The 23,540-nt window shown below is 40.8% G+C and overlaps 1 protein-coding gene across 1 annotated transcript in view; it reads left to right on the forward strand.

The window, feature by feature from the left end:
* Nucleotides 1–23,540, forward strand: part of SHC3 (SHC adaptor protein 3) — a 292,272-nt gene that overhangs the window by 147,555 nt on the left and 121,177 nt on the right. Inside the window, exon 3 of the mRNA XM_049895033.1 lies at nt 20,143–20,206. Coding sequence (XP_049750990.1) covers nt 20,143–20,206 — 64 coding nt within the window. The remainder of the gene's footprint in view (nt 1–20,142; nt 20,207–23,540) is intronic.

Raw genomic sequence — 23,540 nt, forward strand, 5'->3', positions numbered from 1 at the left:
CCTAGTTGATACAAAAATGTGGTCACCTAGAAGGAAGATGATGGTCTGAATTTGAGGTTTGTCTGAATATCCAGGAGCCCCTGGGTGGTGCAGGTAAGGCACTGGGCTGCTAACTGAAGGGTTGGAGGTTTGAGTCCACCCAGAGACACCTCAGAAGAAAGGCCTGGCTCTCTACCTCTGAAGGGTCACAGCCCTGTGGAGTACAGTTCTACTCTGACTCATGGGGGGTGGGGCATGTGGCTGAGTCGTCTCCATGGCAACAGGTTTATGCAGAACTTTAATACATATGAGTTGGGGGAAAAAAAATCACCTCTTGATTGCCCAAAGGCACACTACGTGGTAAGGTTCTCTTTTGTCCCCAAATTGGTGACATAGAGGGCAATTTCTCTTCCTTGCTTTTATCTCTTTAAAGGTCTTGACAGGAATGATTTGAGTGGGGAGAGAAGGAAGCCCACAAAGCGCTCCTTCCCGCCCTCCGCCCCTTCTGCCAGGCCTCAGGTGCTGTGTTTCCAGGTCAGGAAAAGGAACCCCACCTACCGGCTGGGTTAGAAGCAGAACCCAACAAAGAGAAGCATTACCCACAGTGAAACCTAAGAGCGCTTATGATTGCTCTGGGAAATACCACCTCACCTCCTGTCCCCAGCACACAATATTGTTTCCGCTGAAAGGAAACCAGTATCTGATCCTTGAACACGGCTCCCTGCCACTGGCCCCTCGCTGCTTGTTTCCAGCAGAGCTCTATTTATCCTTCCGCTCTGGCCCCTACCTCCTAAAAAACAAATCTAAAATCACAGCAGATAAATCCAGGAACTTAAATTTTTTTCCTTAAAATTTCAAATATTTCGAGGATACTCCCAAACACAGTTAATCGTGGAAAGCTGGTACTTTTTTTTTTTTTTTCTCCTCCCTAAAATTTGATGAGAATCACTTAGGACACTGTGGAACGGTTACAGATGAAGTGTTTGTGTGTGGCGTAGGGCTGTTAAACGGGCTGCATTTCAAATCTTTCTGCTGACTGAACCTATTTTTAGCTGCCTCTGAGACCTGTACCTAGCCATCTGCAGGATCGTAAAGGCGAAGGCTTCATTCGGAAGCAATCTCTCACGCCTTAAAGAGTACGCCTAGGTTCCTGAGCTACCCCCGCTAATGAAGGCACCCCAAATGACTTAGATACCATTCTACAGAGAAAACGAACATAGAAGGCTGAGGGAAGAGACCACGTGGTTCGTCTAGGAAGACTTGTGGAAAAGAGACTGTGGCGCCCTTGGGAGGAACCTGACCAAGTCTCCTCAACCAGTTTACTGTTGCAAGAGCCTCGTTCGCATTTACTGCGGCTCTTCCATTCCATCTGGTGCTTCTTAGGAGCTTCAGGCTCCTGCAGACCACTTCCCATCACAAGGGACCCAGAGTCCAGACTCCTCAGCCTTGCACTTCAGACCTCCCACCATCTGCCTCTGACCCCTCCTACTACTCCCTGCCCCACCTCTCCACGTAAACCCTGCATTCTGTCCAATTGGGCTCTTCCTTATACCGCAGTCGTATCTTGTTTGGGTTCAGAATGGGTTCAAAATTAGGTTTAAGATTGAAGTTCGCCTTATTATTTTCTACCCCTCCTAGGAGATACAGCTCTCAGCAAGGCAAGCTCCTCACCTCATCTCCGGATTATTGAAGTACTTCAGCGTTAATTTTGCCTGTGTCAGGACTACATTTTCATCCATATCCTCCGTCTGGTGGGACAGTCATATGCCCCTGTTGTGGGGCTGCCTACAGGCCCCTCCTGTGATGTCCCTTTGGTTCAGCAGCTCTTAGTCAAATGCTTCACAATTTCTCTCTCTGTTCAGAGCCCTGCTTGTCACCCAGGTACCTGTCTTGCAGTTCATCACTATGTTACTGTCTTAGTTTCCCAGTGCTACTGTAATGCAAATACCATAGGTGGGTGGCTTTTAAAAAAACAGAAATTTGTTTTCTCACAGTTCTGTAGGCTAAATGTCCAAATCAGGGCTTCTGCCGTGTGGATTCCTTCCTTGTAGGTAATTCTGGGTGTTCTTGGTTCTTTGCCTTGTAGAGGATCCTCACATGACATCTGTCTCCTCCTCCTCCACTGTGTGTGCACATCTCTGTGTCTAATCTACTCTTTAAGAACTCAGAAGTGATTAGGTTTAGAACCCAACCTACTCTGGTATGATCTAATTAACATGACAATAAAACCTATTTCTAAACAGGATTACATTCTCAGGTAGAGGGGTTAGGATTCCAACACATATTCTGGAGGAAACACAGTGTAATCTGTATCAGCTGGCTTTCATTTCCAATCCTAACCAATGGTGACATCAATCCCACTGAGCACTGGAGGCTCCTCTAAGAGGGCCTTTACTGCTTGTTCTCTTTTCTGTGCACTGCAACTGTGACATCTGAGGCCAGCCACTTTTATGGCATCCTCCTTTCACAATTATTTTTCTTGTGGCACCTCCTCCATTATAAAACCTAGTCAACCAGTGGTTCCTTCCTGTTGTATAATTGAGCTTGCTTCTAAGGCTTACTGTCATCTACAGTTTTTATTGGAGAGTTGGAAAACACGGATACAATTTGCAACTGCCCAGAAACTGGGGAAATCTATGAGATGTTGGATATCAATAGGACCCTATAGGCTGGAATAATCAGAGAAGGCTGGTATGATGAAACTGAGTACATAGAAGTGTAAGCTCCTGCCTGTAAGTCTACAAATGACTCCACACAAGTCTAGGATGGGACGTGTTACGTGAGCTGTACCCCTGTGGAACGAAAATCTCTGGGGAGGTTGTTGTTAGTCGCCTTGGAGTTGGCTCCAACTCATGGCAACCCCATGTATGAAACAATGAAACCTTGCCTGGTCCTGTGCCATCTCCACAATCATTGGCTTGAGTTCATTCTTGTGGCCACTGTGTATTTTGAGTACCTTCCAACCTGGGGAGCTCATCTTCCAGCACTCTATCAGACAATGTTCTACTTCTATTCATAAGTTTTCACTGGCTAATTATTTTCAGAAGTAGACTGCCTGGTCCTTCTTCCTAATCTGTCTTAGTCAGGAATCTCATCTGACACCTGTCCCCCGGGGGTGACCTTGCTGGTATTTGAAAAACTGGTGGCATAGTTTCCAGCATAATAATAACACACAAGCCATCACAGTATGACAAACTGACAGACATCTGGAGGATTCATGTAGAAAGGGGTAGTAGCCTTTAGATTCTCTTTGAATCTCCGAGGTAACATAAGCTGGAACAAATCATTGATCTTAGGTGGCAGCAATAGAAGCTTAGTGGCCACACCTACGGAGATGACCACAGAAGTACTGAGTAAGGTTTTGGCAACTTTATTTATTTATTTTTTAAATAATTTATTTTATTTTTGCTGTTGTTGAGAATATAAGCAACAGAACATACACCAATTTAACAATTTGTATATGTACAATTCGGTGACGTTGATTACATTTTTCAAGTTGTGCAACCATTCTCACCCTCCTTTTCTGAATTGTTCCTCCCCCATTAACATAAACTCACTGCCCCCTAGCTTCCTATCTAACCTTTCAAGTTGCTGTTGTCAGTTTGATCCCATATAGGTAGTTCTTTAAAAAAGCACAATGCTCAAGGCAGACATTCTTTACTAATTAAGCTAAACTATTGTTTGGTTTAAAGAAGACTCCAGAGAATATTTTTGGTTTAAGGTTTAAAGATTATCTCAGGGCAACAGTGTAGGGGGTTTGTCCAGCTTCAGTGGCTTCAGAAAGTCTGTGTTTCTTAAGAATTTGAAATTCTGATCTGCTTTTTCCCCTTTTTGATCAGAATTCTTCTATAGAAACTTTGATCAAAATGTTCAGTCATAGTAGCTGGGCACCATCCAGTTCTGGTCTCATGGCAATGGAGGTGGTTGTTTATGGAGGCAGTTAGCCACACATTCCATTCCCTCCTCCTATTCCTGACTTCTTCTTTCTGTGTTGATCCAGGTGAATAGAGCCAGTTGTTGTACCTTGGATAGATGTTTGCAAGCTTTTAAGACCCTAGGCACTACGCAACAAACTAGGAGGCAGAATAGAGCACTAAATAAGATATTAGGCTGATTAGCCAGGATGGTCCATGAGACCATGACCCTAAACCTCCAAACGAAGAAACCAAATCCCATGAGGTATTTGAGTGTATGTAAGCAGCCTCAGCAGCTGCTTTTTTGTTGCTGTTGTAAATATATCACACAAAATTTGAAGTTTTGGCAACTTAAAAAGGCCATTGAAATATTTCTGTGCATGCAGGAAAGAGCAACCAGGAAGCTGGATTGTCAGAGAAGCACGTTTTATGACCTTAGCTGTGGGATCTGGGGATTTCTCCTAGAAAAGAAATCATTTGGTAAGGAAGTGAGGGGGGCCTTCAGATTTTTGAAGGCAGAGCACGGAGGAGAAATGGGATGAATCTGTGTGGTGCTGGAACTAGCAGGACCAGTGACTAAAACCATAAAACCGTAACCCGTTGCCGACCAGTCAATTCCAACTCATGGCGACCCTGTAGTGCCTAAAGGTGAAAGGAAATCAGATTTTGTTCAATATCAGGAAGAGCTCCCCAAGAGGTAGTGGCTTGCTGGGGCTCTGAAGGGCTTCACATGCAGCGTGTGTTCTACACTGAGATCTGGGCTAAGCATTTCACTCTGTCACCTCAATTAACCTGCAAAGTGGCCTTATTTTATCTCCATTTTACAAATGGAGATATTTAGGCACAGGAAAGTTAAGTAATTTGCCCAGGATTCATAGCTAGTAAGGGTCAGAGCTGGCTTTGCACAGAGCCTCACTGTTAACCACCACCCAGCCCTTGTATTCGAATCCTTAATATCTTGTCTAACCAGGAGATTATGGGAATTCCATTAAGACTGTCACTGGACTGTGTGGACTTTTTGAAGAAAATACATAAAAGGCAGGTAGACATCACAGCACAAAGGGAAGGTGGGTTTTTAAAAATGGCTTTATTGAGGTATAATTGACATCCCATGAACTCCACATTTTTAAAGTATACAATTTGACAAACTTTGGCATATATATACAACCATGAAACCATCACCACAATCAAGACACTGAAAGATATTCATCACCCCCATAAGTCTCCTTATGCCCCTTTGTCATCCCGACTCCTTCCTTCCTGCCTCTCCCTGCCTCAGGAACTCACTGATCTGCTTTGTCACTATAGATGAGTTTGCATTTCCTAGTTTTCTGTAAATGGAATCATTCAGTATATCTGGCTTCTTCCACTCAGTGTTATTATTTTAATATTCCTTCACGTTGTTGTATGCATTAATAGTCTGGCCATTTTTATTGCCATTGAGTACCATGGTTTGTTTACCCATTTGAGGCCATTTTTTAGACATTATGACACTTGGCCTTTGATCCCCACCATCCATCATCCTGCACATCCTTCAACCTCCTGCTGGAGTAGAATTGAAGTCAAGGATTTCTAAGGTCTTATATCATCCTGTGGTTCTAAGCAGATACCAACCCAGGCCCTTGTTGTGCATGGCCTTGTTGGAGAACATGCAGAGAGGCTCCTCAAAGGTAAAAGTCCAGCAGCTGGTGCCCAGGAGAACTCTGTTCTCTGTGGACATTCCACTTGGCATGAATTTCATACCACGTGGGTTTATGGCCCTGGTGGCACACTGTTATTGTTGCTGTGCACTGTTGAATGTATTCCAACTCACAGTGACCCTGAAGGACAAAATAGAATTGCCCCGTGGGGTTTCCGAAGCAGTATTCTTTACAGGAGCAGATTACCAGGTCTTTTCTCCCACAGAGTCACTGGTAGCTTTGAACTGCCTACCTTTTGGTTAACAGCCAAGTGCTTAACCATTGCAACACCAGGGCTCCTTGTTGTTGTTGTTGTTAGGTGCCATTGAGTCAGTTCCGACACATAGAGACACTATGCACAACAGAACGATACACTGCCCAGTCCTATGTCATCTTTACAATCATTGTTATCCTTGACTCCTTTGTTGCAGCCACTGTGTCAATCCATCTCATTGAGGGTCTTTTTCCACTGACCCTGTACTTTACCAAGCATGATGTCCTTTTTGAGGGACTGATCCCTTCTGACAACATGTCCAAAGTATGTAAGACGCAGTCTCACCATCCTTGCTTCTAAGGAGCCTTCTGGTTGTACTTCTTCCAAGACAGGTTTGTTTGTTCTTTTGGCAGCCATGGTATATTCAATATTCTTCACCAACTCCATAATTCAAAGGTGTCAATTCATCTTTGGTCCTCCTTATTCATTGTCCAGCTTTAACATGCGTATGTGATTGAAAATACCATGGCTTGGGTCAGGCGTACCTTAGTCTTCAAGGTGACATCTTTGCTGTTCAATACTTTAAAGAGGTCCTTTGCAGCAGATTTGCCCAATGCAATTCGTCTTTTGATTTCTTGACTGCTGCTTCCATGGGTGTTAATTGTGGATCCAAGTAAAATGAAATTCTTGACAACTTCAATCTTTTCTCCATTTATCATGATGTTGCTCATTGGTCCAGTTGTGAGGATTTTTGTTTTCTTTGTGTTCAGGTGTAATCCATACTGAGGCTGTGGTCTTTGATCTTCATCGGTAAGAGCTTCAAGTCCTCTTCGCTTTCAGCAAGGAAGGTTGTGTCATCTGCATAACACAGGTTGTTAATGAGTCTTCCTCCAATCCTGATGCCCCGTTCTTCTTCATATAGTCCAGCTTCTCAGATTATTTGCTCAGCATACAGATTGAATAGGTATGGCGAAAGGATACAACCCTGATGCACACCTTTCCTGACTTTAAACCACTCAGTATCACCTTGTTTTGTATGAACATCTGCCTCTTGATCTATGTAAAGGTTCCTCATGAGCACAATTAAGTGTTCTGGAATTCCCATTCTTCACAGTGTTGTCCATAATTTCTTATGATCTACACGTTTGAATGCTTTTGTATAGTCAATAAAACACATCCTTCTGGTATTCTCTTTTCAGCCAGGATCCATCTGACATCAGCAATGATATCCCTGGTTCCACATCCTCTTCTGAATCCAGCCTGAATTTCTGGCAGTTCTCTGTCGATATACTGCTGCAGCCGCTTTTGAATGATCTTCAGCAAGATTTTGCTCACGTGTGATATTAATGATACTGTTCTATAATTTCTGCATTCGATTGGATCACCTTTCTTGGGAATAGGCATAAACATGTATCTCTTCCAGTCAGGCTGCCAGGAGGCTGTCTTCCATATTTCTTGGCATAAAGGAGTGAGCATTTCCATCACCGCATCCGTTTGTTGAAATATCTCAATTGATATTCTGTCAGTTCCTGGAGCTTTGTTTTTTGCCAATGCCTTCAGTGCAGTTTGGACTTCCACTTCAGTATCATTGGTTCCTGATCATATGCTACCTCTTGAAATGGTTGAACGTCGACTAATTCTTTTTAGTATAATGGCTCTGTGTATTCCTTCCATCTTCTTTTGATGCTTCCTGTGTTGTTTAATATTTTCGGCATAGAATCTTTTACTATTGCAACTTGAGGCTTGAATTTTTTCTTCAGTTCTTTTAGCTTGAGAAATGCTGAGCACGTTCTTCCTTTTTGGTTTTCTATCTCCAGGTCTTTGCACATGTCATTATAATACATAAAGAAGTACTTTGTCTTCTCAAGCCACCCTTTGAAACAGTCTGTTCAGTTCTTTTACTTTATCATTTCTTCCTTTTGCTTTAGCTGCTCGACATTCGAGAGCAAGTTTCAGAGTCTCTTCTGACATCCATCTTGGTCTTTTCTTTCTTTCCTGTCTTTTCAATGACCTCTTGCTTTCTTCATGTGTGATGTTCTTGATGTCCTTCCACAACTCGCCTGGTCTTCGATCGTTAGTGTTCAACATATCAAATCTATTCTTGAGATGATCTCCAAATTCAGGTGGGATATACTCAAGCTCATATTTTATCTCTCATGGACTTGCTCTGATTTTCTTCAGTTTCAGCTTGAACTTGCATATGAGCAATTCATGGTCTGTTCCACAGTCGGCCCCTGGCCTTGTTCTGACTGATGATATTGAGTTTTCCATCATCTCTTTCCACAGATGTAGTTGATTTGATTCTTGTGTGCTCCCTCTGGTGAGGTCCATGTGTATTGTCACCGTTTATGTTGCAATGAAGAAGTTGTTGGTCTTGCAAAATTCTATCATCTGATCTCTGGCATTGTTACTGTCACTAAGGCCATATTTTCCAACTGGCGATCCTTCTTTTTTTCCAGCTTTTGCATTCCAATCACCAGTAATTATCAATGCATGCTGATTTCATGTTGCATAAATTTCAGACTGCAGAAGCTGATAAAAATCTTCAATTTCTTCATCTTTGGCCTTAGTGGCTGGTGCATAAATTTGAATAACAGTCGTATGAACTGGTCTGCCTTGTAGGTGGATGAATATTATCCTATCACTGACAGTGTTGTACTTCAGGATAGATCTTGAAATGTTCTTTTTGACAATGAATGCAACTTCTTCAAGTTGTCATTCCCAGACTATATGATTGTCCGATTCAAAATGGCCAATACCAGTCCATTTCAGCTCACTAATGCCTAGGATATCCATGGTTATGCATTCCATTTCATTTTTGATGATTCCCAATTTTCCTAGATTCATACTTTGTACATTCCAGGTTCCGATTATTAATGGATATTTGCAGCTGTTTCTTCTCATTTTGAGTCGTGCCACATCAGCAAATGAAGGTCCTAAAAACTTTACTCCATCCACGTCTTTAAGGTCGACTCTACTTTGAGGAGGCAACTCTTCCCCAGTCATCTTTTGAGTGCCTTCCAACCTGGGGGGGCTCATCTTCCAGCACTACATCAGACTATGTTCCACTGCTATTCATAAGGTTTTCACTGGCTAATTGTTTTCAGAAGTAGACTGCCTGGTCCTTCTTCCTAATCTGTCTTAGTCTGGAAGCTCAGCTGAAACCTATCCTCTATGGGTGACCCTGCTGGTATCTGAATACCAGTGGCATAGCTTCCAGCATCACAGCAACATGGAAGCCCCCACAGTACGATAAACTGACAGACACGTGGGTCTCAGGGCTCCTACTTTGGTTAAAATCCAGAATCAGGCATTTTTCAGTTCTGAAAAAAAAAAAGAAAAGAAAAATTTTTTTTCTTCATGATCTTAGACATTGTCTTAGTTATCTAGTATTGCTGTAATATAAATACCACAATTGAATGGTTTAAACAAAGAGAAATTTATTCTCTCACAGTTTAGGAGGCTAGAGTCTGAATTCTGTAGATTGTGTCCTGCCTAATTTACATAACTGCCTCTCATCCTGCGTCATTAACATCATACATCTTCCAAACCAAACCTGTTGCCAGCAATCCTATAAGACAGAGTAGAACTGCCCCATAGGGTTTCCAAGGGGATTCAAACTTCTGAACTTTTGGTTAGCAGTCAAGCTGTTAACCACTGCATCCCCAGAGATTAAGATTTACAACACACAGTATAATCACATCAGATCACAAAACGGTGGACAACTCACAATACTGGGAATCATCATCTAGCCACACTGGCACATATTTTTGGGAGACACAATTTACTCCATGACAGACAAGTTGCTTAACTTCTTTCCTTAACAATAAAATGGGCACACATGGTTTTTACTTCCTATGTGTGTGAAGATTAAATAAGGCAAGACCTTGAAAGCATTTAGCACAGTGCCTGGCACAATGTCAGGCCACATGGCTGTCCACTGTTGTTTTTGGAATGAGTGCTTAAAGGGTTAAAGTCCTTTGGGCCAGGCTCACATGGTTCTTGTGCTATTAGTGCTTTGCTACTAAGTAAGTGGATTTCAGTAGAATCATGGTCTTTAGTGCTTGTGGTATTTGATTAGCAATTCAAGGCTGTGATGTCTCAAAAGATGCAGCTCTCCAAAAAGATAAGTAATTTTTAAAAGCTGGTGGTGAAGACATACATGTGCAGAGTTTGGTGGGTCTGCAGATGATTCCCTGTTTTCGGAAGCCCAGTACAGCCTCAGGGGGTCCTGCTGAAGGTTCATGGAGTTCTTCAGAGTGGTTATTGAATCCTGATTGCCCAAGAACTTGGCTTATTGCTAAAACTGTGCCTGACCAAAGGAGAAATTAAGGAGTGTATATTTCTGTCTTTGGTTGGCCTATCAGCACCAGGAAGTAGTTGAGTTGACAGCAGAAGACGTTTTCCATCCCAACTATTAGAGTTCTAAAGGATTAAAAAAAAAAAAAAACCATGAAAATGTTCATATGAATAAAGCAAATTCCCTGATCTGTCCAACGAAGACATCTGTGACATCACTTTTGACCTCCAGTGATTGCTATAATTAGTAACTAAAACAATAAAAGGAATATTAATCTCAATCTTGTCTCTGTTCGAGCTCTAGATTTTGGTCAACAAATTCTTAGTAATCCCAATAGTTCATCTTTCATTTTGTTTCACTTTCTAGTTTCCTACTGAGGTTTTTATGTGAATTTCTAGCATAATAAAAATTTTAAACATCTGTTTAGTAATTATCAACCAGTGTTTATCACCCAGTAATTGATCAAACATGCAATCAAGATGCATTGATAATTACTGGTGATTGAAACGTGAAAGTTGGAAACAAAGAAGAAGGATCAGTAGTTGGAAAATATGGCCTTGGTGTTAGAAATGACGCTAGGGATTGCATGATGGAATTCTGTAAGATCGATGATTTATTCATCTGTAATACCTTTCTTCAACAATATAAACTGTGACTGTATACCTGGACCTTGCCAGATGGAACACACAGGTATCAAATCGACTACATCTGTGGAAATAAAAGATGGAGAAGCTCGATATCATCCGTCAGATGAAGGCCAGATGCCAACTGCTGAACAGACCATCAATTGCTTATATGCTAGTTCAAGTTGAAGCTGAAGAAAATTCAAACAAGTTCACAAGAGCCAAAATAAGACCTTGAGTATATCCCATCTGAATTTAGAGATCATTTAAAGAATAGATTTGACACGTCAAACACTAGTGACAAAAGACCAGTTGAGTTGTGGGATGACATTGAGGATATCATACATGAAGAAAGCAAAAGGTCATTAAAAAGACTGAAAAGAAAGAAAAGAGCAAAATGGATGTCAGAAGAGACTCTGAAACTTGCTCATCATTGTGAATAGCTAAAAAGAACGGAAGGAATGATGAAGTAAAAGAGCTGAACAGAAGATTTCTTAGGGTGGCTTAAGGAGACAAAGTAAAGCATTATAATGACAGACAAAGACCTGGAGATAGAAAACCAAAATGGAAGAACACACTTGGCTTTTCTCAAGCAGAAAGAACTGAAGAAAAAATTCAAGCCTTGAGTTGCAATACTGCAGGATTCTATGGGCAAAATATTGAACAATGTAGGGATCATCAAAAGAAAATAGAAGGAATGCAAAGAGTAACTGTACCAAAAAGATTTGGTCGATGTTCAGCCATTTCAGGAGGTACCACATTATCAAGAACAGATGGTATTGAAGGAAAATATTCAACCTGCACTGAAGGCTTTGGTGAAAAAAAAAAGGCTTCAGGAATTGACAGAATAGCAATTGAGATGTTTCAAAAAATGGATGCAATGCTGAAAGTGCTCATTTGTCTATGCCAAGAAATTTGAAAGAGAGCTACTTGGCCAACCAACTGAAAGAGATCCATTCGAAGGAAGGGTGATCCAACAGAATGTGGAGATTATCCAGCAATATCATAAATATCACACACAAATTTTGCTGAAGATCATTCTAAAACAGCTGCAGCAGTACTTTGACAGGGAACTGACAGAAATTCAAGCCAGATTCAGGAGAGGACGTGGAATGAGGGATATCATTGGTGATGTCATATGGATCTTGGTTGAAAGCAAAGATTACCAGAAAGATGTTTACCTGTATTTTTTTTTGACTATGCAAAGGTATTTGACTGTGTGGATCGTAACAAATTATGGAAAACACTTGGAAGAATGAGAATTCCAGAACACTTAATCGTGCTCCTGCAGAACCTGTACATAGGCAAAGAGGCAGTTGGAACAGGACAAGAGGATACTGTGTGGTATAAAATCAGGAAAGGTGTGTCTTAGGGTTATATCCTTTCACCATATTTATTCAGTCATTCCTCCATGGATCTGTCAGTTAGTCACACTGTAGGCGCTTGTATGTTGCTGTGATGCTGAAACATATGCCACCTATACTCAAATACTAGAAGGGTTACTTTTGGTGGACAGATTTTAGCAGAGATTCCAGACTAAGACAGACTAGGAAGAAGGACTTGGTAGTCTACTTCTGAAAAAATTAGCCAGTGAAAACCTTAGGAATAGCAGCAGAACATTGCCTGATATAGTACTAGAAGATGAGCCCTTCTGATTGGAGGGCACTCGAAAGATGATGGGGAAAAGCTGTCTCCTCAAAATAGTTGACCTTAATGATGTGGATGGAGTCAAGCTTTCGGGTCCTTCATTTGCTGATGTGGCACAGTGCAAAATGAGAAGAAACAGCTGCAAAAATCCATTAATAATAGGAATATGGACTGTATGAAGAATGAATCTAGGAAAATTGGAAATCATCAAAAATGAAATGGAATGCATAAACATCGATATCCTTGGCATTAGTGACCTGAACTGGACTGGCATTGGTCATTTTGAACCAGACAACCATATGGTCTACTATGCCAGGGATGAGAGCTTGAAGAAGAATGGTGTTCTGTTCATAGTCAAAAAGAACACTTCAAGATCTATCCTGGAGTACAATGCTGTCGGTGATAGGGTAATATCCATATGCTTACAAGGAAGACCAGTTAATACTATTATTCCAATCTGCACACCAACTACTAAGGCCAAAGATAAAGAAGCTAAAGATTTTTACCACCTTCTGTGGTCTGAAATTGATCAAACATGCAATCAAGATGCATTGATAATTACTGATGATTGGAATGCAAAAGTTGGAAACGAAGAAGGACTGGTAGTTAGAAAATATGTCCTTGGTGATAGAAATCATGCCAGAGATTTCCTGATAGAATTTTGCAAGACCAAGGACTTCTTCATTACAAATACCTTTTTTTCACCAATATAAATGGTGACTGTATAGACCTTGTATGGACCTTGCCAGATGGAACACACAGGAATCAAATCAACTACATCTATGGAAAGAGATGATGGAAAAACTCAATATCATCAGTCAGAACAAGGCCAGGGGCAAACTGTGTAACAGACCATCAATTGCTCATATGCAAGGTCAAGGTGAAGTTGAAGAAAATTAGAAGAAGTCCACAGGAGCCAAAGTACAACCTTGAGTATATCCCACCTGAATTTAGAGGCCATCTCAAGAACAGATTTGGTGCATTGAACACTAATGAACGAAGACCAGAAGAGTTGTGTAATGATATCAAGGACATTATACATGAAGAGAACAAGAGGTCATTAAAAATGCAGAAAAGAAAGAAAAGAACAAAATGGATGTCAGAAGAGACTCTGAAACTTGCTCTTGAAGTAAAAGAGCTGAACAGAAGATTTCAAAGGGCAACTCAAGAAGACAAAGTAAAGTATTTGATGACATATGCAAAGCTCTGGAGATAGAAAACTAAAATGGAAAAACACACTTGGCTTTTCTCAAGCTGAAAGAATTGAAGAAAAAATTCAAGTCTCGGGTTGTAATATTGTAGGATTCTATGGGGGAAAGCATCAAAAGAACGCAGAAAGCATCAAAAGAACATGGAAGGAATAAAGAGAGTCATTGTACCAAAAAGAATTGGTTGATATTCAACCATTTCAGGTGGTAACATATGATCGGTGTTTCTCAAGCTGAAAGAACTGAAGAAAAAATTGAAGCCTCAAGTTTCAATAGTGAAGGGTTCTATGGGGAAAATAGTAAATAATGCAGGAAGCATCAAAAGAAGATGGAAGGAATACACAGAGTCGTTATACCAAAAAGAATTAGTCGATGTTCAACCATTTCAAGAGGTAGCATATGATCAGGAACCAACGGTACTGAAGGAAGAAGTCCAAGCTGCTCTGAAGGCACTGGTGAAAAACAAGGCTCCAGGAATTGATGGAATATCAATTGAGATGTTTCAACAAACAGATGCAGTGCTGGAGGTGCTCGCTCGTCTATGCCAAGAAATATGGAAGACAGCTTTCTGGCCAACTGACTGGAAGAGATCCATATTTATGCCTATTCCCAAGAAAGGTGATCCAACTGAATGTGAAAATTATAGAACAATATCGTTAATATAACACGCAAGCAAAATTTTGCTGAAGATCATTCAAAAACGCCCACAGCAGTATATCGACAGAGAACTGCCAGAAACTCAGGCTGGATTCAGAAGAGGATGTGGAACCAGGGATATCATTGCTGATGTCAGATGGATCCTGGCTGAAAGCAGAGAATACCAGAAGGATGTTTACCTGTGTTTTATTGACTATGCAAAGGCGTTCGGCTGCGTGGATCATAACAAATTATGGACAATGTTGGGAAGAATGGGAATTCCAGAACACTTAATTGTGCTCATGAGGAATCTTTACATAGGTCAAGAGGCAGTTGTTCGGACAGAACAAGGGGATACTGATTGGTTTAAAGTCAGGAAAGCTGTGCGCCAGGGTTGTATTCTTTCACCATACCTATTTAATCTTTATGCTGAACAAATAATACAAGCGGCTGGACTATATAAAGAGCAAATAATCTGAGAAGCTGGACTGTGCAAAGAAGAACAGGGCATTGGGATTGGAGGAAGACTTATTAATAACGGGCGTTATGCAGATGACACAACTTTGCTTGCTGAATGTGAAGAGGACTTGAAGCGCTTACTAATGAAGATCAAAGACCACAGCCTTCAGCATGGATGGCACCTGAACATAAAGAAAACAAAAATCCTCACAACTGGACCAATGAGAAACATCATGATAAACGGAGAAAAGATTGAAATTGTCAAGGATTTCATTTTACTTGGATCCACAATCAACAGCCATGGAAGCAGCAGTCAAGAAATGAAAAGACGCATTGCATTGGGTAAATATGCTGCAAAGGACCTCTTCAAAGTGTTGAAGAGCAAAGATGTCACCTTGAAGACTAAGGTGTGCCCGACTCAAGTCATGGTGTTTTCAATCACATCATATGCATGTGAAAGCTGGAAAATGAATAAGGAAGACCAAAGAAGAATTGATGCCTTTGAATTGTGGTGTTGGCGGAGAATATTGAACATACCATGGTCTGCCAGAAGAACGAATGAATCTGTCTTGGAACAAGTACAACCAGGATGCTCCTTAGAAGCAAGGATGGCGAGACTGTGTCTTACACACTTTGGACATGTTGTCAGGAGGGATCATTCTCTGGAGAAGGACATGATGCTTGGCAAAGTACAGGGTCAAAGGAGAAGAGGAAGGCCCTCAACGAGGTGGATTGACACTGTGGCTGCAATAATTGGCTCAAGCATAACAATGATTGTAAGGATGGCGCAGGCCCAGGCAGTATTTTGTTCTGTTGTGCATAGGGTCGCTATGAGTTGGAACCGACCCGACGGCACCTAACAACAACAACATATGACCGAGAACCAATGGTACTGAAGAAAGAAGTCCAAGCTGCAGTGAACGGATTTGTGTAAAGCAAGGCTCCAAGAACTGACAGAACAGCACTTGGGATGTTTCAACAAAGGGATGCAGCACTGGAAATGGTCACTCATCTGTGCACGAAATTTGGAAGATAGCTACCTGGTCAACCGACTTGAAGAGATCCATATTTGTAACCATTCTAAAGAAAGGTGGTCCAGGAGAATGTAGAAATCATTGAACAATATCATTAATATCACGCAGAAATAAAATTTTGCTGAAGATCATGCAAATGTGGTTGCAGCAGTACATTGACAGGGAACTACCAGAAATTCAAGGCAGATTCCGAAGAGATTCAGATTCAGAAGAGGATGTGGAACATTGCTGATATCATATGGTTCATGGCTGAAAGCAGAGAATACCAGAAAGACACTGAGCTGTGTTTTATTGACTATGCAAAGGCGTTCAACTCTGTGGGTCATAACAAATTATGGATAACACTGCAAAGAATGGGAATTCCAGAACACCTGATTGTGGTCATGAGGAACCTGTACTTAGACCAAGAGGCAGTCATTTGAACAGCACAAGGGGATGCTGTGTGGTTTAAAGTCAGAAGTTTGTGTCGGGGTTGTATACTTTCACCACACTTATTCAATCTGTATGATGAACAAATAATCTAAGAAGCTGGACTAGATGAAGAAGAATTGGGCATCAGGATTGGAGGAAGATTCATTAACACCCTGAGTTATGCAGGTGACACAAACTTATTTGCTGGAAGTGAAGAGGACTTGAAACACGGATGAAGATCAAAGATTACAGCCTTCAGTATGGATGACGCCTCAACATGAAATAAATGAAAATTCTCACAACTGGACCAATAAACAACGTCAGGATAACTGGAGAAAACATTGAAGCTGTCAAGGATTTCATTTTACTTGGATCCACAATCAACACCCATGGAAGCAACAGTCAAGAAGTCAAATGTTGCATTGCTTTGGGCAAATCTGCTGCAAAAGATCTCTTGTTGAAAAGAGTCACTTTTGAGGACTAAGGTGTGCCTGACCCAAGCCATGGTGTTTTCAATTGCCTCATATGCATATGAAAGCTGGACAACGAATAAGGAAGACCGAAGAAGAATTGATGCCTTTGAATTATGGTGCTGGCGAAGAATGTTGAATATACCACAGACAGCCAAAAGAAGGAACAAATCTGTCTGGGAAGACTTAAAGCCAGAAAGCTCCTTAGAAGCAGGGATAACGAGACTTCGTCTCACACATTTTGGATGCGTTATCAGGAGGGATCAATCCCTGGAGAAGGACATCATGCTTGGTAAGGCAGAGGGTCAGCAAAGAAAGAGGAAGACCCTTAATGGGATGGATTGACACAGTGGTTGCAACAATGGGCTCAAGCATAACAATGATTGTGAGAATTGTGCAAGACTGGGCAGTGTTTCATTTTGTTGTATATAGGGTTGCCGTGAGTCAAAACTGACTGGATGGCACCTAACAACAACAATAACAATATCACATTTATCACATATGTTATTCCTTTAGTTTTTTTATTATATGTATTTGTTGTCCCTCCCCCCTTCCGGCTAGAATGTAACTGCGGAAGTGCAGAAATAAACAAACTCTTCTACATTTTGTTGTTTTAGTCTATAAAATATGTGTGTGTGTGTTTTAAGGAGATGGGATGGAATGGCAATGAGGTGGGTATTAGGGAGAAAGATAGAACTATGTGATTTTAAAGGATCCGGTTCTAAAATTCTACATTCCAATGAAAAAAATGATTGAATGCCTACTGTGGGAAAGGTACCAGCTCCAGGGATGAGCATTTTAGACTGAGTAAGAAAAGGTGGTGAAATCATGGGGTAAACGAAGGCTAGCACTTAGGGAAGGGCTGGCTTTTGGTTACTACCACATAGGCTGCCAAGTGTTTCTATTTTCTTATTAGCTGAGCTCTGAGGCGATGATTTGGCTTACTTCGATGGTGTCATGCTGAAGAGAATGTTAAGCAATCTCTGTTGTTAAAAACAGGGAAAAAGTGGTATCTGAGTCTCAATCTGGGAATAAATGGAAATACACAAAGCTAAATAATTTCTGCTAAATGAGCAAATTGAGACTGTACTGCTTACCATAATGCACTGTGCTTAAACATTAAGGAGGGAAAGTGAGCATAATTACATTGAAAATTAGATTTTGGAGTTAAAGTTACTAATTTTAGCCATCTAAATATTGCAATTATTGGCAGTTATGTCACATTTCTATTTCAAACAGAAATAGGTAACATCAGCCTGGCTGAAATCAAAATTCACACACGTGTTACCACATGAACATTAGAAACCAAAACCATTGCCACTGAGTCAATTCCGACTCATCGTGGCCCCATGTGTCACACAGTAGAACTGCTCCATAGGGTTGTCTTGGCTGTAATTTTTACAAAAGTAGGTTTCCAGGCCTTTCTTCTGTGGTGCCACTGGGTGGGTCCTAACTGCCAACCTTTAGGTTAGTAGACAAGCACAAACCCTTTGTGCCACCCAGAGACCTCAGTTATGAAGGGGGCATTTTTCTGAATAGCAGTTTGATTTGAAAACCTCTTCATGAATTCCTGAGGACTTTTCTTGAGTATGTGGGCTCAGAGAAATTTCTGGAATGTCTTTCACTTGCAAACTTTAAGGACAAATGATTGAGTTTCTGAATGTGCCCTTGCCTGCCCTTCTAGGCAAACACTTGGTCAATACAAGAGTTTATTATTTGCAATGCCTTTTTGATAATCATATTGTTAGTGCTAATTTTGAGTTTCTACCTTCCATTCCCAGAGGTGGTATATTAGTAACAGAGGCCTGTAGTACAAATCTTTGTGGCCTAGATAGGTTAGATGTTTGATGGTGTGGGTCCTTTTTGATAACTGTTGTTTGAGACTGATTTTTTTTTTTCCCCTCTTATTCTCCATGTTGGTAGATGGCAAAATAAATCAACCTTCATTAGAGATATTTAAAGAATGACTTACGGGAAACTTTCTACCATATAATCTCTTTCTAGCCTACTGGGACCATCAGATATTTAGCTGCTTTGCTTAGCTCAATAAATCACTTAATATAATAAGCACAGTGCTGAGATGTATCAAATAATTTTTTTTAATTAAACAGATAAAATATAAAATACTAGAGTTTATATATTTTTCTGAAGAGATTACTTGATCTTCATCAATAAGGACTTTACTTTTAGGAAGTACTTTGGAAGACAGATGATTGATCATTTTGATATAAACACAGTTAGGTTATCATTATAAATTAAATAGAAGTAAGCATCATCATCAGAAAAATTTATTTCTCATTTTACTTTTTCCAAGTCATGTTATTTATAGTTTACAGTTTTCATGGTATCTGACCCTTTTAAAAAAATATTTCTTTGCCTATTCTCTGCAAGGAACCAAATAGCAAATATGGAGTTTATCTTAACAGTCTCTTACCCTATTTTATGACATATTTCTCTTAAAAGCATTGTGTGTCATGGTAGTTATTTTTCATGTAGATGATAAAAAATAATTTCAAGAAGGATACAGCTTGGAAAGTTTGCAGAGTGTTTCTGAGAACCCATTATCTTCTGTGTCATTCACATGCCCTTCAATTCCGTTTTCTTTATTGTGTTCCTTGTTCTCTTGGTATTTTCTCCTTCTTCATGTGGGAGTTGAGGAGTCCACTCCACTTCCTTCTGGGCTCCTGACCTTGGAGTCACATTTGGCTCATCTCGCCCTCATCTCTCACCCATATCCGCTCACAGTATTAAACTATTTGCTTTCAAGCGTTCTAACCCCAGCTCCTTCCTCCCTATTCCCTTTCCTCTTCCATGTTGACCCTCAGTTTCTTGCACTTGAAGGACTGCAGTAATCTCCATCTTGCCTTGATTTCTCCCCCTCCCCACTCTTTCCCAACCTGTGCTCTTGGGTGCCCTGTGTAAACTTGTAGCTGAAACTCTGGCTGCAACTTGTCTGTCTCCCTCTATACTGAGGACTCTGTGTCCTCATTCACCTAGGACAAATGCCTGTTACTTAGAGCTGCCTGGCATATTATTTCATTTATGGGTTATTTGTATACCACTGGAGTCCTTCTTCAAGACCCTCTTGATTTTATAATATTTAGTAACTGCAGAAATGGGACAGAACTCAGAGGATCAAATTTCTTTTAACTGTATTCTAACTCACTTTTAGAAGTGCCTTGGTCAACAGCAGTGGTGGTTAGATTGGGACCTGGTGCGGTGATATAGCCATGAAGATAGCATCAGGAAGAGTACATTTTAGAGTACTGATTTTTAAACATGGAATCATAGCAATTACGCTATTAGGAGACAGCTTAAAACAAAAAAACAAAGTGAAACAAAAAACCTGGGATATTGCCATTCAGAGGTTTTATGATGCCCTGTTTGTGTTCTATTTAGTTTGGGGTTTTAGAAGAGAATTTAATGGCTGCTGAACTGGCAGGTCTATTTTCTGTGCTGAAATAAACAGATAATTATTTTCTCAGGGAATGTGTAAGTGTAGCCTCTCTGGGTTGCATAATCCTGATGGGTATGTCATAAAATGGATCTTTCTTCTTTTCTTTTTAAGGGAAGCCATCAGCCGTGTTTGTGAAGCTGTTCCTGGTGCCAGAGGAGCCATGAAGAAAAGGAAGGTACTATCCTCGCTGTTCTGTGTCTGACTTCTCTCTCATCTCACCTCTCAGGATCTTTAATCTTCACAAATCACTCATTTCCCCACGTCTATGGCCTTGCTCTTGTCACTTTTGAAAATGAAAAGAGCATTGATTCTTCTTTTTCCCAGACAGGTAGAGGGGTCAGTTAGCCGACACAGCCAACAAGAGACCCATGCTGCTCACCGAGGGCTTCAACCCTGAAGATGGTGATAACAATGCACACTTGGAACACAACAGGCATACTTTCAAGCACTTTCTGTACACTAATTCGCTCAATTTTAACAATTCTTTGTGGTAGACATCCTCAGTGGTATACTGGTAAACTTTTAACCACCAGCTCTCAGGATCAGGAGGGCAGTGATGAGAAGCATTGATCTTAGCATTTGCCAATTTCTGTGGTATAAATATTTTCACCATGGCTGGTTTCAAGCTGTCAACATGATGTTGCTGAAAATAGAGCTGGGCAGCAGTACGCAGGAGCATATCCTTATACTGTATTTGCACTGATAGACATAACTTGAGAAGCATGGTACAGTGCACTGAAATAATTAGGAAGTGAAGAATTTTGAGTATTTATTATCCTACTTATGTAATTTATTTAATTATAAGCTTACACAAATTAATTTTTAATGACTGGTTCACAAATTCCCTAAAAACTTAACAGTTGACTTTCATAAGCTGGTATGAGCCGCTCTTGAACACCACTGGATATCCTCATTTTACAGATGATAAAACCTGAGGTGGGAAATCCTGGTGGTGTAGTGGTTAAGTGCTATGGCTGCTAACCAAAAGGTCAGCAGTTCAAATCCACCAGGCGCTCCTTGGAAGCTCTATGGGGCAGTTGTACTCTGTCCTACAGGGTTGCTATGAATCAGAATCCACTCGACAGCAACAGATTTTTTTTAAACCTGAGGTACAAAAAACCAACTCAAAATGGATTAAAAACCTGAATATAAAACCTAAAATGATAAAGTATATGGAAGAAAAAAATAGGAATGCTAGGAGCCCTAATACACGACGTAAACAGTATACAAAACATTACTAGAACTGCAAAAATAGCAAAACAGAAATTAGATAACTGGGAGCTCCTAAAAGTCAAATACCTATGCTCATCCAAAGACTTCACCAAAGGAGTAAAAAGATTACCTACAAATTGGGAAACAGTTCTTAGCTATGACATCTCTGATCAGTGGCTGATCTCTAAAATCTACATTACTGTAAAAACTCAACTACAAAAAGACAGCCCAATTAAAAAATGGGCAAAAGATATGAACAGGCACTTCACTAAAGAAGACATTCAGATAGCTAACAGATACATGAGGAAATGCTCACGTTCATTAGCTATGAGGGAAATGCAAATCAAAATTATAATGAGATTCTATCTCACTCCATCAAGGCTGGCATTAATCCAAAAAACACAGAATAATAAATGTTGGAGAGGTTGTGGAGAGACTGGAACACTTATACACTGCTGGGGAGAATGTAATATGGTACAACCACTTTGGAAATCTGTCTGGTTCTTCCTTAAAAGCTAGAAATAGAACTACCATACGATCCAGCAATCCCACTGCTTGGAATATATCCTAGAGAAGTAAGAGTCATCACATAAATGGGTATATGCACACACATGTTCATTGCAGCACTGTTTACAATAGCAAAAAGTTGGAAGCAACCAAGGTGCCCGTCAACGGATGAATGGATAAATAAATTATGGTATATTCGCATAATGGAATAGTATGCATCGATAAAGAACAGTGATGATTCTGTGAAACATTTCATAACATGGAGGAACCTGGAAAGCATTATGTTGAGTGAAATTAGTCAGATGCAAAAGGACAAATATTGTATGAGACCACTATTATAAGAACTGAAAAAATAGGCTAAACAGAGAAGAAAATATTCTTTGATGGTTACAAGAGTGGGGAGGGAGAAAGGGACTCATTAATTAGATAGTAGACAAGAACTAATTTAGATGAAGTGATGGACAACACACAATACAGGAGAGGTTAGCACAACTGGACTATACCAAAAGCAAAGAAGTTTTCTGAATAAACTGAATGCTTCAAAGGCCAGAGTAGCAGAGGCTGGGGTATGGGGACCATGGTTTCAGGGGACATCTAGGTCAATTGGCGTAATAAAAACTATTAAGAAAACATTCTGCATCCCATTTTGGACAGTGGAATCTGGGGTCTTAAATGCTAGCAAGTGACCATCTAAGATGTAACAATTGGTCTCAACCCACCTGGAGCAAAGGTGAATGAAGAACACTAAAGACACAAGGTAAGTACGAGCCCAAGAGTTAGAATGGGCCACATAAATCAAAGACTATGTCAGCCTGAGACCAGAAGAACTAGATGGTGCCCAGCTACAACTGATAACTGCCTTGACAGGGAGCACAGTGGAGAATCTCTGAAGGAGCAGGAGAGCAGTGGGATGCAGACCCCAAATTCTAGTAAAAAGACCAGACTTAACGGTCTGACTGAGACCAGAGGGATCCCAGAGGTCATGGTCCCCAGACCTTCTGTTAGCCCAAAACAGGAACCATCCTTGAAGCCAACTCTCCAGACAAGGATTGGACTGGACTACAAGACAGAAAATGATAACTGGTGAGGAGTGAGGCTTCTTGGATCAAGGAGACACGTAAGACTATCTGGGCAGCTCCTGTCTGGAGAGGAGATGTGAAGGCTGAGGGGGACAGAAGCTGGCTGAATGGACATGAAAACAGGGTGGAGGGAAGGAATGTGCTGTCTCATTAGGGGGGAGAGCAACTAGAGTATATAGCAAGATGTATCTAAGGTTTTGTATGAGAGGTTGACTTGATGTGTATACTTTCACTTAAAAAAAAAAAAAAACCTGAGGTACAGAGATGAAAGCCCATAGGCCCAGGCCACCTGACGCCAAAGGCTGTGTGTTCAACCAGCGTATTGAATCTTTTCATTTCAAAGAACACTGGGTCAGAAGAAAAAAAAAAAAAAAAAACACCTGGGCTAAAAGAAAGCACAGAAAAACTCTTAATTAATTGTCTAGTGAATACATAACTAAATACCCCAAATCAAGACTCTGCCTATACAGAGTGTAGGGAAATCCTCAGAGATTCCAAGTATCTGTGAATCTGTTCTCAGGCAGAGAGCTCTTAATTTCAGATCCTGTGAACAGGCTGTGTGCTCACCTTGGCTATTCCCAGGGCTCCAGGTAGGTTCTGCCTTCAAAGCCGGGGGAACTTCATAAGCCCAGACAGCGTCAGGCAGAGAACTTTGAGCAAAGGCTCAGCCAGGCCGGCCTGTCATCTGGTCAACCCCCAAAGGCTCTCGGG

The sequence above is a fragment of the Elephas maximus genome, chromosome 9 (assembly GCF_024166365.1).
Source record: "Elephas maximus indicus isolate mEleMax1 chromosome 9, mEleMax1 primary haplotype, whole genome shotgun sequence".
Classification (NCBI taxonomy): Eukaryota; Metazoa; Chordata; class Mammalia; order Proboscidea; family Elephantidae; genus Elephas; species Elephas maximus.